Here is a 22,500-nt window from a genome sequence, read left to right as displayed (position 1 = left end):
TCATATATAACTACTGTCTATACACACAATCCTATATAACTACTGGCTATACACACCATCCTATATAACTACTGTCTATACTGTCTATACACACCATGCTTTATAACTACTGTCTATACACACCATCCTTTATAACTACTGTCTATACACACCATCCTATATAACTACTGTCTATGCACACCATCCTATATAACTTCTGTCTATACACACCATCCTATATAACTACTGTCTATACACACCATCCTATATATAACTACTGTCTATACACACCATCCTATATAACTTCTGTCTATACACACCATCCTATATAACTACTGTCTATACACACCATCCTATATAACTACTGTCTATACTGTCTATACACACCATCCTATATAACTACTGTCTATACACACCATCCTATATAACTACTGTCTATACACACCATCCTATATAACTTCTGTCTATACACACCATCCTATATAACTACTGTCTATACACACCATCCTATATAACTACTGTCTATACACACCATCCTTTATAACTACTGTCTATACTATCTATACACACCATCCTATATAACTACTGTCTATACACACCATCCTTTATAACTACTGTCTATACACACCATCCTATATAACTACTGTCTATGCACACCATCCTATATAACTTCTGTCTATACACACCATCCTATATAACTTCTGTCTATACACACCATCCTATATAACTTCTGTCTATACACACCATCCTATATAACTACTGTCTATACACACCATCCTATATAACTACTGTCTATGCACACCATCCTATATAACTTCTGTCTATACACACCATCCTATATAACTACTGTCTATACACACCATCCTATATAACTACTGTCTATACACACCATCCTATATAACTACTGTCTATACACACCATCCTATATAACTTCTGTCTATACACACCATCCTATATAACTACTGTCTATACACACCATCCTATATAACTACTGTCTATGCACACCATCTTATATAACTTCTGTCTATACACACCATCCTATATAACTACTGTCTATACACACCATCCTATATAACTACTGTCTATACTGTCTATACACACCATCCTATATAACTACTGTGTATATACCATATAAATCCTATATAATTACTGTCTATACACACCATCCTATATAACTACTGTCTATACACACCATCCTATATAACTACTGTCTATACTGTCTATACACACCATCCTATATAACTACTGTGTATACGCACAATTCTATATAATTACTGGCTATACACACCATCCTATATAACTACTGTCTATACACACCATCCTATATAACTACTGTGTATACGCACAATCCTATATAACTACTGGCTATACTGTCTATACACACCATCCTATATAACTACTGTCTATACACACCATCCTATATAACTACTGTCTATGTACACCATCCTATTATAACTACTGTCTATACTGTCTATACTGTCTATACACACCATCCTATATAACTACTGTCTATACACACCATCCTATATAACTACTGTCTATACACACCATCCTATATAACTACTGTCTATACACACCATCCTATATAACTACTGTCTATATACACCATTCTATCTAACTACTGTCTATACTGTCTATACACACCATCATATATAACTACTGTGTATACGCACAATCCTATATAAATACTGGCTATACTGTCTATACACACCATCCTATATAACTACTGTCTATATACACCATCCTATTATAACTACTGTCTATACTGTCTATACACACCATGCTATATAACTACTGTCTATACTGTCTATACACACCATCCTATATAACTACTGTCTATACACACCATCCTATATAACTACTGTCTATACACACCATCCTATATAACTACTGTCTATAAACACCATCCTATATAACTACTGTCTATATACACCATCCTATTATAACTACTGTCTATACTGTCTATAAACACCATCCTATATAACTACTGTCTATACACACCATCCTATATAACTACTGTCTATACACACCATCCTTTATAACTACTGTCTATACTGTCTATACACACCATCCTATATAACTACTGTCTATACACACCATCCTATATAACTACTGTCTATACTGTCTATACACACCATCCTATATAACTACTGTCTATACACACCATCCTATATAACTACTGTCTATACACACCATCCTATATAACTACTGTCTATACACACCATCCTATATAACTACTGTCTATACTGTCTCTACACACCATCCTATATAACTACTGTGTATACACACAATCCTATATAACTACTGGCTATACACACATTCTATATAACTACTGTCTATACACACCATCCTATATAACTACTGTCTATACTGTCTATACACACCATCCTATATAACTACTGTGTATACGCACAATCCTATATAACTACTGGCTATACTGTCTATACACACCATCCTATATAACTACTGTCTATATACACCATCCTATTATAACTACTGTCTATACTGTCTATACACACCATGCTATATAACTACTGTCTATACTGTCTATACACACCATCCTATATAACTACTGTCTATACACACCATCCTATATAACTACTGTCTATACACACCATCCTATATAACTACTGTCTATAAACACCATCCTATATAACTACTGTCTATATACACCATCCTTTATAACTACTGTCTATACTGTCTATACACACCATCCTATTATAACTACTGTCTATACACACCATCCTATATAACTACTGTCTATGCTGTCTATACACACCATCCTATATAACTACTGTCTATAGACACCATCCTATATAACTACTGTGTATACGCACAATCCTATATAACTACTGGCTATACTGTCTATACACACCATCCTATATAACTACTGTCTATACTGTCTATACACACCATCCTATATAACTACTGTCTATACTATATAACTACTGTCTATATATACACACCATCCTATATAACTACTACTGTCTATACACACCATCCTATATAACTACTGTCTATACACCATCCTATATAACACCATCCTATATAACTACTGTCTATACACACCATCCTATATAACTACTGTCTATACACACCATCCTATATAACTACTATACTGTCTATACACACCATCCTATATAACTACTGTCTATACTGTCTATACACACCATCCTATATAACTACTGTCTATACACACCATCCTATATAACTACTGTCTATACACACCATCCTATATAACTAACTATACTGTCTATACACACCATCCTATATAACTACTGTCTATACACACCATCCTATATAACTACTGTCTATACACACCATCCTATATAACTACTGTCTATACACACCATCCTATATAACTACTGTCTATACACACCATCCTATATAACTACTGTCTATACTGTCTATACACACCATCCTATATAACTACTGTCTATACACACCATCCTATATAACTACTGTCTATACACACCATCCTATATAACTACTGTCTATACACACCATCCTATATAACTACTGTCTATACTGTCTATACACACCATCCTATATAACTACTGTCTATACACACAATCCTATATAACTACTATACTGTCTATACACACCATCCTATATAACTACTGTCTATACACACCATCCTATTATAAACTGTCTATACTGTCTATACACACCATCCTATATAACTACTGTCTATACACACCATCCTATATAACTACTGTCTATAAACACCATCCTATATAACTACTGTCTATACACACCATCCTATATAAACTACTGTCTATACACACCATCCTATATAACTACTGTCTATACTGTCTATACACACCATCCTATATAACTACTGTCTATACACACCATCCTATATAACTACTGTCTATACACACCATCCTATATAACTACTGTCTATACACACATCCTATAATACTGTCTATCCATCCTATATAACTACTGTCTATATACACCATACTTTATAACTACTGTCTATACTGTCTATACACACCATCCTATTATAACTACTGTCTATGCTGTCTATACACACCATCCTATATAACTACTGTCTATAGACACCATCCTATATAATTACTGTGTATACGCACAATCCTATATAACTACTGGCTATACTGTCTATACACACCATCCTATATAACTACTGACTATACTGTCTATACACACCATCCTATATAACTACTGTCTATACACACCATCCTATATAACTACTGTCTATACACACCATCCTATATAATACACACACCATCCTATATAACTACTGTCTATACACACCATCCTATATAACTACTGTCTATACACACCATCCTATATAACTACTGTCTATACACACCATCCTATATAACTACTGTCTATACACACCATCCTATATAAACTACTGTCTATACACACCATCCTATATAACTACTGTCTATACTGTCTATACACACCATCCTAAATAACTACTGTCTATACACACCATTCTATATAACTACTGTCTATACTGTCTATACACACCATCCTATATAACTACTGTCTATACACACCATCCTATACAACTACTGTCTATACACACCATCCTATATAACTACTGTCTATAGACACCATCCTATATAACTATGTCTATAACACCATTCTATATAACTACCATCCTATATAACTACTGTCTATACACACCATCCTATATAACTACTGTCTATACTGTCTATACACACCATCCTATATAACTACTGTCTATACACACCATCCTATATAACTACTGTCTATACTGTCTATACACACCATCCTATATAACTACTGTCTATACACACCATCCTATATAACTACTGTCTATACACACCATCCTATATAACTACTGTCTATACTGTCTATACACACCATCCTATATAACTACTGTCTATACACACCATCCTATATAACTACTGTCTATACACACCATCCTATATAACTACTGTCTATACTGTCTATACACACCATCCTATATAACTACTGTCTATACACACCATCCTATATAACTACTGTCTATACACACCATCCTATATAACTACTGTCTATACACACCATCCTATATAACTACTGTCTATACACACCATCCTATATAACTACTGTCTATACTGTCTATACACACCATCCTATATAACTACTGTCTATACACACCATCCTATATAACTACTGTCTATACACACCATCCTATATAACTACTGTCTATACACACCATCCTATATAACTACTGTCTATACTGTCTATACACACCATCCTATATAACTACTGTCTATACTGTCTATACACACCATCCTATATAACTACTGTCTATACACACCATCCTATATAACTACTGTCTATACTGTCTATACACACCATCCTATATAACTACTGTCTATACACACCATCCTATATAACTACTGTCTATATACACACCATCCTATATAACTACTGTCTATACACACCATCCTATATAACTACTGTCTATACACACCATTCTATATAACTACTGTCTATACACACCATCCTATATAACTACTGTCTATACACACCATCCTATATAACTACTGTCTATACACACCATCCTATATAACTACTGTCTATACTGTCTATACACACCATCCTATATAACTACTGTCTATACACACCATCCTATAATAACTACTGTCTATACACACCATCCTATATAACTACTGTCTATACTGTCTATACACACCATCCTATATAACTACTGTCTATACACACCATCCTATATAACTACTGTCTATACACACCATCCTATATAACTACTGTCTATACACACCATCCTATATAACTACTGTCTATACACACCATCCTATATAACTACTGTCTATACTGTCTATACACACCATCCTATATAACTACTGTCTATACACACCATCCTATATAACTACTGTCTATACACACCATCTATATAATACTGTCTATACACACCATCCTATATAACTACTGTCTATACACACCATCCTATATAACTACTGTCTATACACACCATCCCTATAACTAACTACTGTCTATACACACCATCCTATATAACTACTATACTGTCTATACACACCATCCTAAATAACTACTGTCTATACACACCATTCTATATAACTACTGTCTATACTGTCTATACACACCATCCTATATAACTACTGTCTATACACACCATCCTATACAACTACTGTCTATACACACCATCCTATATAACTACTGTCTATACACTCCATCCTATATAACTACTCTCTATACACACCATTCTATATAACTACTGTCTATACTGTCTAAACACACCATCATATATAACTACTGTCTATACTGTCTATACACACCATCCTATATAACTACTGTCTATACACACCATCCTATATAACTACTGTCTATACACACCATCCTATATAACTACTGTCTATACTGTCTATGCACACCATCCTATATAACTACTGTCTATACACACCGTCCTATATAACTACTGTCTATACACACCATCCTATATAACTACTGTCTATACTGTCTATACACACCATCCTATATAACTACTGTCTATACACACCATGCTATATAACTACTGTCTATACACACCATCCTATATAACTACTGTCTATACACACCATCCTATATAACTTCTGTCTATACACACCATCCTATATAACTACTGTCTATACTGTCTATACACACCATCCTATATAACTACTGTCTATACACACTATCCTATATAACTACTGTCTATACACACCATCCTATATAACTACTGTCTATACACACCATCCTATATAACTACTGTCTATACTGTCTATACACACCATCCTATATAACTACTGTCTATACTGTCTATACACACCATCCTATATAACTACTGGCTATACTGTCTATACACACCATCCTATATAACTACTGTCTATATACACCATCATATTATAACTACTGTCTATACTGTCTATACACACCATCCTATATAACTACTGTCTATACACACCATCCTATATAACTACTGTCTATACACACCATCCTATATAACTACTGTCTATACACACCATCCTATTATAACTACTGTCTATACTGTCTATACACACCATCCTATATAACTACTGTCTAATACTGTCTATACACACCATCCTATATAACTACTGTCTATACTATACACACCATCCTATATAACTACTGTCTATACACACCATCCTATATAACTACTGTCTATACACACCATCCTATATAACTACTGTCTATACACACCATCCTATATAACTACTGTCTATACTGTCTATACACACCATCCTATATAACTACTGTCTATACTGTCTATACACACCATCCTATATAACTACTGTCTATACACACCATCCTATATAACTACTGTCTATACACACCATCCTATATAACTACTATACTGTCTATACACACCATCCTATATAACTACTGTCTATACTGTCTATACACACCATCCTAAATAACTACTGTCTATACACACCATTCTATATAACTACTGTCTATACTGTCTATACACACCCTCCTATATAACTACTGTCTATACACACCATCCTATACAACTACTGTCTATACACACCATCCTATATAACTACTGTCTATAGACACCATCCTATATAATTACTGTGTATACGCACAATCCTATATAACTACTGGCTATACTGTCTATACACACCATCCTATATAACTACTGTCTATACTGTCTATACACACCATCCTAAATAACTACTGTCTATACACACCATTCTATATAACTACTGTCTATACTGTCTATACACACCATCCTATATAACTACTGTCTATACACACCATCCTATATAACTACTGTCTATACACACCATCCTATATAACTACTGTCTATACACACCATCCTATATAACTACTGTCTATACACACCATCCTATATAACTACTGTCTGTACACACCATCCTATATAACTACTGTCTATACTGTCTATACACACCATCCTATATAACTACTGTCTATACACACCATCCTATATAACTACTGTCTATATATACACACCATCCTATATAACTACTGTCTATACACACCATCCTATATAACTACTGTCTATACACACCATCCTATATAACTACTGTCTATACTGTCTACACACCATCCTATATAACTACTGTCTATACACACCATCCTATATAACTACTGTCTATACACACCATCCTATATAACTACTGTCTATACTGTCTATACACACCATCCTATATAACTACTGTCTATACACACCATCCTATATAACTACTGTCTATACACACCATCCTATATAACTACTGTCTATACACACCATCCTATATAACTACTGTCTATACACTGTCATCCACCATATAACTACTGTCTATACTGTCTATACACACCATCCTATATAACTACTGTCTATACACACCATCCTATATAACTACTGTCTATACACACCATCCTATATAACTACTGTCTATACACACCATCCTATATAACTACTGTCTATACACACCATCCTATATAACTACTGTCTATACACACCATCCTATATAACTACTGTCTATACACACCATCCTATATAACTACTGTCTATACTGTCTATACACACCATCCTATATAACTACTGTCTATACACACCATCCTATATAACTACTGTCTATACACACCATCCTATATAACTACTGTCTATACTGTCTATACACACCATCCTATATAACTACTGTCTATACACACCATCCTATATAACTACTGTCTATACACACCATCCTATATAACTACTGTCTATACACCATCCTATATAACTACTGTCTATACACACCATCCTATATAACTACTGTCTATACACACCATCCTATAATAACTATACTGTCTATACACACCATCCTATATAACTACTGTCTATACACACCATCCTATATAACTACTGTCTATACTGTCTATACACACCATCCTATATAACTACTGTCTATACACACCATCCTATATAACTACTGTCTATACACACCATCCTATATAACTACTGTCTATACACACCATCCTATATAACTACTGTCTATACTGTCTATACACACCATCCTATATAATAACTACTGTCTATACACACCATCCTATATAACTACTGTCTATACACACCATCCTATATAACTACATCTATACTGTCTATACACACCATCCTATATAACTACTGTCTATATACACACATCCTATATAACTACTGTCTATACACACCATCCTATATAACTACTGTCTATACTGTCTATACACACCATCCTATATAACTACTGTCTATACACATCATTCTATATAACTACTGTCTATACTGTCTATACACACCATCCTATATAACTACTGTCTATACACACCATCCTATATAACTACTGTCTATACACAACATCCTATATAACTACTGTCTATACACACCATCCTATATAACTACTGTCTATACACACCATCCTATATAACTACTGTCTATCTCCTATATAACTGTCTATACACACCATCATATATAACTACTAACTATACTGTCTATACACACCATCCTATATAAACTACTGTCTATACACACCATCCTATATAACTACTGTCTATACTGTCTATACACACCATCCTATATAACTACTGTCTATACACACCATCCTATATAACTACTGTCTATACACACCATCCTATATAACTACTGTCTATACACACCATCCTATATAACTACTGTCTATACTGTCTATACACACCATCCTATATAACTACTGTCTATACACACCATCCTATATAACTACTGTCTATACACACCATCCTATATAACTACTGTCTATACACACCATCCTATATAACTACTGTCTATACACACCATCCTATATAACTACTGTCTATACACACCATCCTATATAACTACTGTCTATACACACCATCCTATATCTATGCACACCATCCTATATAACTGTCTATACACACCATCCTATATAACTACTGTCTATACACACCATCCTATATAACATACTGTCTATACTGTCTATACACACCATCCTATATAACTACTGTCTATAAACACCATCCTATATAACTACTGTCTATACACACCATCCTATATAACTACTGTCTATACACACCATCCTATATAACTACTATACTGTCTATACACACCATCCTATATAACTACTGTCTATACACACCATCCTATATAACTACTGTCTATACACACCATCCTATATAACTACTGTCTATACACACCATCCTATATAACTACTGTCTATACACACCATCCTATATAACTACTGTCTATACTGTCTATACACACCATCCTATATAACTACTATACTGTCTATACACACCATCCTATATAACTACTGTCTATACACACCATCCTATATAACTACTGTCTATACTGTCTATACACACCATCCTATATAACTACTGTCTATACACACCATCCTATATAACTACTGTCTATACTGTCTATACACACCATCCTATATAACTACTGTCTATACTGTCTATACACACCATCCTATATAACTACTGTCTATACACACCATCCTATATAACTACTGTCTATACTGTCTATACACACCATCCTATATAACTACTGTCTATACACACCATCCTATATAACTACTGTCTATATACACCATCCTATATAACTACTGTCTATACACACCATCCTATATAACTACTGTCTATACACACCATCCTATATAACTACTGTCTATACTGTCTATACACACCATCCTATATAACTACTGTCTATACTGTCTATACACACCATCCTATATAACTACTGTCTATACACACCATCCTATATAACTACTGTCTATACTGTCTATACACACCATCCTATATAACTACTGTCTATACACACCATCCTATATAACTACTGTCTATACACACCATCCTATATAACTACTGTCTATACACACCATCCTATATAACTACTGTCTATACTGTCTATACACACCATCCTATATAACTACTGTCTATACACACCATCCTATATAACTACTGTCTATACACACCATCCTATATAACTACTGTCTATACACACCATCCTATATAACTACTGTCTATATACACCATCCTATATAACTACTGTCTATACACACCATCCTATATAACTACTGTCTATACACACCATCCTATATAACTACTGTCTATACACACCATCCTATATAACTACTGTCTATACACACCATCCTATATAAACTATACTGTCTATACACACCATCCTATATAACTACTGTCTATATACACCATCCTATATAACTACTGTCTATACACACCATCCTATATAACTACTGTCTATACACACCATCCTATATAACTACTGTCTATACACACCATCCTATATAACTACTGTCTATACACACCATCCTATATAACTACTGTCTATATACACACCATCCTATATAACTACTGTCTATACACACCATCCTATTATAACTACTGTCTATACTGTCTATACACACCATCCTATATAACTACTGTCTATACACACCATCCTATATAACTACTGTCTATACACCATCCTATATAACTACTGTCTATACACACCATCCTATATAACTACTGTCTATACACACCATCCTATATAACTACTGTCTATACACACCATCTATATAACTACTGTCTATACACACCATCCTATATAACTACTGTCTATACACACCATCCTATATAACTACTGTCTATACTGTCTATACACACCATCCTATATAACTACTGTCTATAATACACACCATCCTATATAACTACTGTCTATACACACCATCCTATATAACTACTGTCTATACACACCATCCTATATAACTACTGTCTATACACACCATCCTATAATATAACTACTGTCTATACACACCATCCTATATAACTACTGTCTATACACACCATCCTATATAACTACTGTCTATACTGTCTATACACACCATCCTATATAACTACTGTCTATACACACCATCCTATATAACTACTGTCTATACACACCATCCTATATAACTACTGTCTATACACACCATCCTATATAACTACTGTCTATACACACCATCCTATATAACTACTGTCTATACTGTCTATACACACCATCCTATATAACTACTGTCTATACACACCATCCTATATAACTACTGTCTATACACACCATCCTATATAACTACTGTCTATACACACCATCCTATATAACTACTGTCTATACACACCATCCTATATAACTACTGTCTATACACACCATCCTATATAACTACTGTCTATACACACCATCCTATATAACTACTGTCTATACACACCATCCTATATAACTACTGTCTATACTGTCTATACACACCATCCTATATAACTACTGTCTATACACACCATCCTATATAACTACTGTCTATACACACCATCCTATATAACTACTGTCTATACACACCATCCTATATAACTACTGTCTATACACACCATCCTATATAACTACTGTCTATACACCACCATCCTATATAACTACTGTCTATACACACCATCCTATATAACTACTGTCTATACTGTCTATAGACACCATCCTATATAACTACTGTCTATACACACCATCCTATATAACTACTATACTGTCTATACACACCATCCTATATAACTACTGTCTATACTGTCTATACACACCATCCTATATAACTACTGTCTATACACACCATTCTATATAACTACTGTATAACTACTGTCTATACACACCATCCTATATAACTACTGTCTATACACACCATCCTATATAACTACTGTCTATACACACCATTCTATATAACTACTGTCTATACACACCATCCTATATAACTACTGTCTATACACACCATCCTATATAACTACTGTCTATACTGTCTAAACACACCATCATATATAACTACTGTCTATACTGTCTATACACACCATCCTATATAACTACTGTCTATACTGTCTATACACACCATCCTATATAACTACTGTCTATACTGTCTATACACACCATCATATATAACTACTGTCTATACACACCATCCTATATAACTACTGTCTATACACTCCATCCTATATAACTTCTGTCTATACACACCATCCTATATAACTACTGTCTATACTGTCTATGCACACCATCCTATATAACTACTGTCTATACACACCATCCTATATAACTACTGTCTATACACACCATCCTATATAACTACTGTCTATAAACACCATCCTATATAACTACTGTCTATATACACCATGCTATATAACTACTGTCTATACACACCATCCTATATAACTACTGTCTATGCACACCATCCTATATAACTTCTGTCTATACACACCATCCTATATAACTACTGTCTATATACACCATCCTATTATAACTACTGTCTATACTGTCTATACACACCATCCTATATAACTACTGTCTATATACACCATGCTATATAACTACTGTCTATACACACCATCCTATATAACTACTGTCTATGCACACCATCCTATATAACTACTGTCTATACACACCATCCTATATAACTACTGTCTATACACACCATCCTATATAACTACTGTCTATAAACACCATCCTATATAACTACTGTCTATAAACACCATCCTATTATAACTACTGTCTATACTGTCTATACACACCATCCTATATAACTACTGTCTATACACACCATCCTATATAACTACTGTCTATAAACACCATCCTATATAACTACTGTCTATACACACCATCCTATATAACTACTGTCTATACACACCATCCTATATAACTACTGTCTATACACACCATCCGATATAACTACTGTCTATACACACCATCCTGTATAACTGCTGTCTATACACACCATCCTTTATAACTACTGTCTATACTGTCTATACACACCATCATATTATAACTACTGTCTATGCACACCATCCTATATAACTTCTGTCTATACACACCATCCTATATAACTACTGTCTATATACACCATCCTATTATAACTACTGTCTATACTGTCTATACACACCATCCTATATAACTACTGTCTATATACACCATGCTATATAACTACTGTCTATACACACCATCCTATATAACTACTGTCTATGCACACCATCCTATATAACTACTGTCTATACACACCATCCTATATAACTACTGTCTATACACACCATCCTATATAACTACTGTCTATAAACACCATCCTATATAACTACTGTCTATAAACACCATCCTATTATAACTACTGTCTATACTGTCTATACACACCATCCTATATAACTACTGTCTATACACACCATCCTATATAACTACTGTCTATAAACACCATCCTATATAACTACTGTCTATACACACCATCCTATATAACTACTGTCTATACACACCATCCTATATAACTACTGTCTATACACACCATCCGATATAACTACTGTCTATACACACCATCCTGTATAACTGCTGTCTATACACACCATCCTTTATAACTACTGTCTATACTGTCTATACACACCATCATATTATAACTACTGTCTATAAACACCATCCTATATAACTACTGTCTATACACACCATCCTATATAACTACTGTCTATACACACCATCCTATATAACTACTGTCTATACACACCATCCGATATAACTACTGTCTATACACACCATCCTGTATAACTGCTGTCTATACACACCATCCTTTATAACTACTGTCTATACTGTCTATACACACCATCATATTATAACTACTGTCTATAAACACCATCCTATATAACTACTGTCTATACACACCATCCTTTATATAACTTCTGTCTATACACACCATCCTATATAACTACTGTCTATACACACCATCCTATATAACTACTGTCTATGCTGTCTATTCACACCATCCTATATAACTTCTGTCTATACACACCATCCTATATAACTACTGTCTATACACACCATCCTACATAACTACTGTCTATACACACCATCCTATATAACTACTGTGTATACACACAATCCTATATAACTACTGTCTATACACACCATCCTATATAACTACTGTCTATACTGTCTATACACACCATCCTAAATAACTACTGTCTATACACACCATTCTATATAACTACTGTCTATACTGTCTATACACACCATCGTATATAACTACTGTCTATACACACCATCCTATATAACTACTGTCTATACACACCATCCTATATAACTACTGTCTATACACACCATCCTATATAACTACTGTCTATACACACCATGCTATATAACTACTGTCTATACACACCATCCTATATAACTACTGTCTATGCACACCATCCTATATAACTTCTGTCTATACACACCATCCTATATAACTACTGTCTATATACACCATCCTATTATAACTACTGTCTATACTGTCTATAAACACCATCCTATATAACTACTGTCTATAAACACCATCCTATATAACTACTGTCTATACACACCATCGTATATAACTACTGTCTATATACACCATCCTATTATAACTACTGTCTATACTGTCTATACACACCATCCTATATAACTACTGTCTATACACACCATCCTATATAACTACTGTCTATACTGTCTATACACACCATCCTATATAACTACTGTCTATAAACACCATCCTATATAACTACTGTCTATAAACACCATCCTATATAACTACTGTCTATAAACACCATCCTTTATAACTACTGTCTATACTGTCTATACACACCATCCTATATAACTACTGTCTATGCTGTCTATACACACCATCCTATATAACTTCTGTCTATACACACCATCCTATATAACTACTGTCTATACTGTCTATAGACACCATCCTATATAACTACTGTGTATACGCACAATCCTATATAACTACTGGCTATACTGTCTATACACACCATCCTATATAACTACTGTCTATACTGTCTATACACACCATCCTAAATAACTACTGTCTATACACACCATTCTATATAACTACTGTCTATACTGTCTATACACACCATCCTATATAACTACTGTCTATACACACCATCCTATATAACTACTGTCTATACACACCATTCTATATAACTACTGTCTATACACACCATCCTATATAACTACTGTCTATACACACCATCCTATATAACTACTGTCTATACTGTCTAAACACACCATCATATATAACTACTGTCTATACTGTCTATACACACCATCCTATATAACTACTGTCTATACTGTCTATACACACCATCCTATATAACTACTGTCTATACTGTCTATACACACCATCATATATAACTACTGTCTATACACACCATCCTATATAACTACTGTCTATACACTCCATCCTATATAACTTCTGTCTATACACACCATCCTATATAACTACTGTCTATACTGTCTATGCACACCATCCTATATAACTACTGTCTATACACACCATCCTATATAACTACTGTCTATACACACCATCCTATATAACTACTGTCTATACACACCATCCTATATAACTACTGTCTATACACACCATGCTATATAACTACTGTCTATACACACCATCCTATATAACTACTGTCTATGCACACCATCATATATAACTTCTGTCTATACACACCATCCTATATAACTACTGTCTATATACACCATCCTATTATAACTACTGTCTATACTGTCTATACACACCATCCTATATAACTACTGTCTATACACACCATCCTATATAACTACTGTCTATAAACACCATCCTATATAACTACTGTCTATAAACACCATCCTATTATAACTACTGTCTATACTGTCTATACACACCATCCTATATAACTACTGTCTATACACACCATCCTATATAACTACTGTCTATAAACACCATCCTATATAACTACTGTCTATACACACCATCCTATATAACTACTGTCTATACACACCATCCTATATAACTACTGTCTATACACACCATCCGATATAACTACTGTCTATACACACCATCCTGTATAACTGCTGTCTATACACACCATCCTTTATAACTACTGTCTATACTGTCTATACACACCATCATATTATAACTACTGTCTATAAACACCATCCTATATAACTACTGTCTATACACACCATCCTTTATATAACTTCTGTCTATACACACCATCCTATATAACTACTGTCTATACACACCATCCTATATAACTACTGTCTATGCTGTCTATTCACACCATCCTATATAACTTCTGTCTATACACACCATCCTATATAACTACTGTCTATACACACCATCCTATATAACTACTGTGTATACACACAATCCTATATAACTACTGTCTATACACACCATCCTATATAACTACTGTCTATACTGTCTATACACACCATCCTAAATAACTACTGTCTATACACACCATTCTATATAACTACTGTCTATACTGTCTATACACACCATCGTATATAACTACTGTCTATACACACCATCCTATATAACTACTGTCTATACACACCGTCCTATATAACTACTGTCTATACACACCATCCTATACAACTACTGTCTATACACACCATCCTATATAACTACTGTCTATACACTCCATCCTATATAACTACTGTCTATACACACCATCCTATATAACTACTGTCTATACACACCATACTATATAACTACTGTCTATACACACAATCCTATATAACTACTGTCTATACACACCATCCTATATAACTACTGTCTATACACACCATCCTATATAACTACTGTCTATACACACAATCCTATATAACTACTGTCTATACACACCATCCTATATAACTACTGTCTATACACACCATCCTATATAACTACTGTCTATACACACCATCCTATATAACTACTGTCTATACACACCATCCTATATAACTACTGTCTATACACACCATCCTATATAACTACTGTCTATACACACAATCCTATATAACTACTGTCTATACACACCATCCTATATAACTACTGTCTATACTGTCTATACACACCATTCTATATAACTACTGTCTATACACACCATCCTATATAACTACTGTCTATACACACAATCCTATATAACTACTGTCTATACACACCATCCTATATAACTACTGTCTATACTGTCTATACACACCATTCTATATAACTACTGTCTATACTGTCTATACACACCATCCTATATAACTACTGTCTATACACACCATCCTATATAACTACTGTCTATACACACCATCCTATATAACTACTGTCTATACACACCATCCTATATAACTACTGTCTATACACACAATCCTATATAACTACTGTCTATACACACCATCCTATATAACTACTGTCTATACTGTCTATACACACCATTCTATATAACTACTGTCTATACACACCATCCTATATAACTACTGTCTATACACACAATCCTATATAACTACTGTCTATACACACCATCCTATATAACTACTGTCTATACTGTCTATACACACCATTCTATATAACTACTGTCTATACTGTCTATACACACCATCCTATATAACTACTGTCTATACACACCATCCTATATAACTACTGCTGTACACAGCTTTTCTATTCATAGTCTGTCCGTGATGTGTAGATGTACATTACCAGTCAAACGTTTGGACAGACTCACTCATCCAAGGGTTTGGGTGAGTATGTGACTATCTCATGAAGCTGGTTGAGAGATTGCCAAGACTGTGGGAAGCTGTCATCAAGGCCAAGGGTGGCTACTTTGATGAATCCAATTAAATATGTGTTGATTTTTTTTAACACTTGTTTGGTTACTACATGATTCCGTATGTGTTACTTCATCATTTTGATTTCTTTGCTATTATTCTACATTCTAGAAAATTGGAAAAATTGGAAATAAAGCCCTGGAATGAATAGGTGTGTCAACTTTTGACTGATACAGTATATATACACTGAGTGTATATACTAAAACATTAGGGACAACTTCCTAATATTGAGTTGCATCCCCCTTTTGCCCTCAGAACAGCCTCAATTCGTCAGGTCACGGACTCCAAGGTGGCAAAGCGTTCCACAGTGATGCTGGCCCATGTTGACGCCAAACGCTGCTCACAGTTGTCAACTTTGGGTGGTGGACCGTTCCTAAACACAGGAAACTGTTGATCGTGATAAACCCAGCAGCGTTGCAGTTCTTGACACACTCATAACCGGTGCGCCTGGTACATACTACTATACCCCGTTCAAAGGCACTTAAATATGTTTGTCTTGTCCTTTCACCCTCTGAATGGCACACATACACAATCCATGTTTCAATTGTCTCAAGGCTTAAAAGTCCTTCTTTAACCCCAGTCTCCATCTACACTGATTAAAGTGGATTTAACAAGTGACATCAATAAGGGATCATATCTTCCACCATGGATTCACCTGGTCAGTCTGTCATGGAAAGAGCAGGTGTTCCTAATGTTTTGTACACTCAGTGTATATTTAGTCAGTCTAGGTCCTGTCTGTGTACATATTTATATTCTGGACTCCGACATGTTGTTCCGATTTTTCTTAATTTCTTAATTTTTATTTGAGATATTTGTGTGTATTGATATTACTGCATTGTTAGTGCTAGCAACACGACCATAACACTGTACCTGGGCTAACATATACAAAATATGTGTACACCAACCAATAAAATGTTGTTTGAATTTTGTTTGCTACATGTGTTTGCCAACTGTCTAGCCAAGCTGGTTCATTGAACTCTGCCTTTGTGTTGTACGATGGGTAATCTGACCTGAGAACAGACACACTTGCTGCTGCTAGTACGAGCTACAGTTGTTTTTTTTGTTTGTTAGTTGAACGCTTACTGTCTGGGCCCATTACATATCTCACAGCAGGAGATACAGCACTTACAGACTGCTGATCTATTTCTAGACAAACACTTACAGACTGCTGATCTATTTCTAGACAAACACTTACAGACTGCTGATCTGTTTCTAGACAAACACTTACAGACTGCTGATCTGTTTCTAGACAAACACTTACAGACTGCTGATCTAGGACTAGACAAACACTTACAGACTGCTGATCTAGCACTAGACAAACACTTACAGACTGCTGATCTATTTCTAGACAAACACTTACAGACTGCTGATCTAGGACTAGACAAACACTTACAGACTGCTGATCTGTTTCTAGACAAACACGTATAGACTGCTGATCTAGGACTAGACAAACACTTACAGACTGCTGATCTATTTCTAGACAAACACTTACAGACTGCTGATCTATTTCTAGACAAACACTTACAGACTGCTGATCTATTTCTAGACAAACACTTACAGACTGCTGATCTAGGACTAGACAAACACTTACAGACTGCTGATCTAGGACTAGATAAACACTTACAGACTGCTGATCTATCACTAGACAAACACTTACAGACTGCTGATCTAGGACTAGACAAACACTTACAGACTGCTGATTTAGGACTAGACAAACACTTACAGACTGCTGATCTAGGACTAGACAAACACTTACAGACTGCTGATTTAGGACTAGACAAACACTTACAGACTGCTGATCTATTTCTAGACAAACACGTATAGACTTCTGATCTAGGACTAGACAAACACGTATAGACTTCTGATCTAGGATCAGTTAAGATCATAATGAATTAGCTTAAATGGACATTTATTCATTATGATCTATACTGATCCTAGATCTACACTCCTACACTTTGTGACAACTGTCCCTGGACTGGTTGATAGACTGATAGCTCTGTAAGTGTTCTCTGTATTGTTATTCCCTGAATATACCTCTCTCTCTGGTTCCATAGGTTGACGGGGTTTCAGCTGCCGTCTCCCATAGTGAGCACGGGACCCAGCCTCACACTGTGGCTGCTGACAGACTACGCTGTCAGTGGACAAGGCTTCAAGGCCGTCTATGAAGGTACGATACTGTACATTACATAAATAAAGTCTTACAAATCTATGACGGTAACATACTGCCTGTATGTCTCTCTCTCTCTCTCTCTCTCTCTCTCTCTCTCTCTCTCTCACTGACTTTAATGTTCTCACTATATATCTCTGCCGTTAATCTTCCTCCTTCTCCTCCTCCCTCTGTATCTGTCTGTGAGTAGTCCATTACTGAATCCTTTGACTTCTCATTCCCCTCTGAATACTTCCCATCATACAGAAAATATACTGTAGTCTGCTGTACTCTCCACTTCGATTAGCATACTCGCTACAGCACGGTATATTATCAGTGTGCATTAGGCTAATTGTATTTATATGCATGGTTTGACTTCCCCAGCATGGATGGTAGCCTGGATGGTTAACTGTTGCGGTAGCTAGCTGGCACGATGGGATGGTTCACCTCACTAGGCTATGTGTGAGCATTTGTGTGTGTGTCTGCGTGTGAGTGTGTGCCTGTGTGTGTGTGCCTGTGTGTGTGTGTGTGTGTGTGTGTGTGTGTGTGTGTGTGTGTGTGTGTGTGTGTGTGTGTGTGTGTGTGTGTGTGTGTGTGTGTGTGTGTGTATGGTTCACCGTGCTAGTCTAGGGGTCCTTGTGGAACATGGTCCTGGGTTTCTATTCTAGGCGAGTCATTCAATCATTGACATGGAATAACGGGGATAATTTTCATTCTTCACCACCTGTGGAGCTGATTCAGGTATCCTGATGTGCATATCATGGTGTGTTGTTTAGTGGATCCAGGGTTCTGTTGTTTCAGGGTTCCACGGTTCTGTGGTCTCAGGGTTCCTTGGTTCCAGGGTTCTATGGTCCCAGGGTTCCTTGGTTCCAGGGTTCGATGGTCCCAGTGTTCCTTGGTTCCAGGGTTCTATGGTCCCAGGGTTCCTTGGTTCAAGGTGAATTTGGACATCTAACTATGTTATGTTCTCCAGATATTTCACGATGGAACAATGGGGGAATGTTCTTCATCTCTTACGGGGTTCATTTAGTATCATGTCTTTTCTTGTTCCTGACTGATTGGATGTACTGTACCTGTTCACCGATATTCTTGTCCGTATATGGTTCTTGACCTTTGTGTGAAACTTCAAAGGTCATGTCATGACTATTGTAGACTTGTTTCCCACGTCCTCTTCCTTAATGAATGCTATTAGAGATGGACAAGGCAATGGAAGATATGATCGGTGAATAGGTTTTAATTGGCATGGGAAACATATGTTAACAAAGTAGCCAAAGTAAGTGAAGTAGATAATTAACAAAAGTGATATAAACAATAAAAATGAACAGCGAACACTACATTTAAAATGTCATACTATGTACATATACAGTGTCGAAACGGTGTGAAAATGGTTAAAGTACAAATCGGAAAATAAATAAACATACATATGGGTTGTATTTACAATGGTGTTTGTTCTTCGCTGGTTGCCATTTTCTTGTGGCAACAGGTCACAAATCTTGCTGCTGTGATGGCACACTGGTATTTCACCCAGTAGATATGGGAGTTTATCAAAATCGGGTTTGTTTTCAAATTCTTTGTGGATCTGTGTAATGTGAGGGAAATATTTGTCTTTAATATGGTCATACATTGGGCAGGAGGTTAGGAAGTGCAGCTCAGTTTCCACCTCATTTTGTGGGCAGTGAGCACATAGCCTGTCTTCTCTTGAGAGCCATGTCTGCCTACGGCGGCCTTTCTCAATAGCAAGGCTATGATCAGTCTTTACATAGTCAAAGCTTTCCTTAATGTTGGGTCAGTCACAGTTGTC

At 35.3% G+C, this 22,500-nt stretch overlaps 1 protein-coding gene across 1 annotated transcript in view; it reads left to right on the top strand.

Moving 5' to 3' along the window:
- csmd2 (CUB and Sushi multiple domains 2) overlaps positions 1-22,500 on the top strand; it is a 726,975-nt gene that overhangs the window by 122,447 nt on the left and 582,028 nt on the right. The window contains exon 3 of the mRNA XM_065020074.1: positions 20,608-20,720. Coding sequence (XP_064876146.1) covers positions 20,608-20,720 — 113 coding nt within the window. The remainder of the gene's footprint in view (positions 1-20,607; positions 20,721-22,500) is intronic.

Source organism: Oncorhynchus nerka, linkage group LG7 (genome assembly GCF_034236695.1).
Source record: "Oncorhynchus nerka isolate Pitt River linkage group LG7, Oner_Uvic_2.0, whole genome shotgun sequence".
Lineage (NCBI taxonomy): Eukaryota > Metazoa > Chordata > Actinopteri > Salmoniformes > Salmonidae > Oncorhynchus > Oncorhynchus nerka.
Note: the sequence above shows the minus strand (reverse complement) of the source record. Positions and strands in the feature narration are given on the sequence as shown.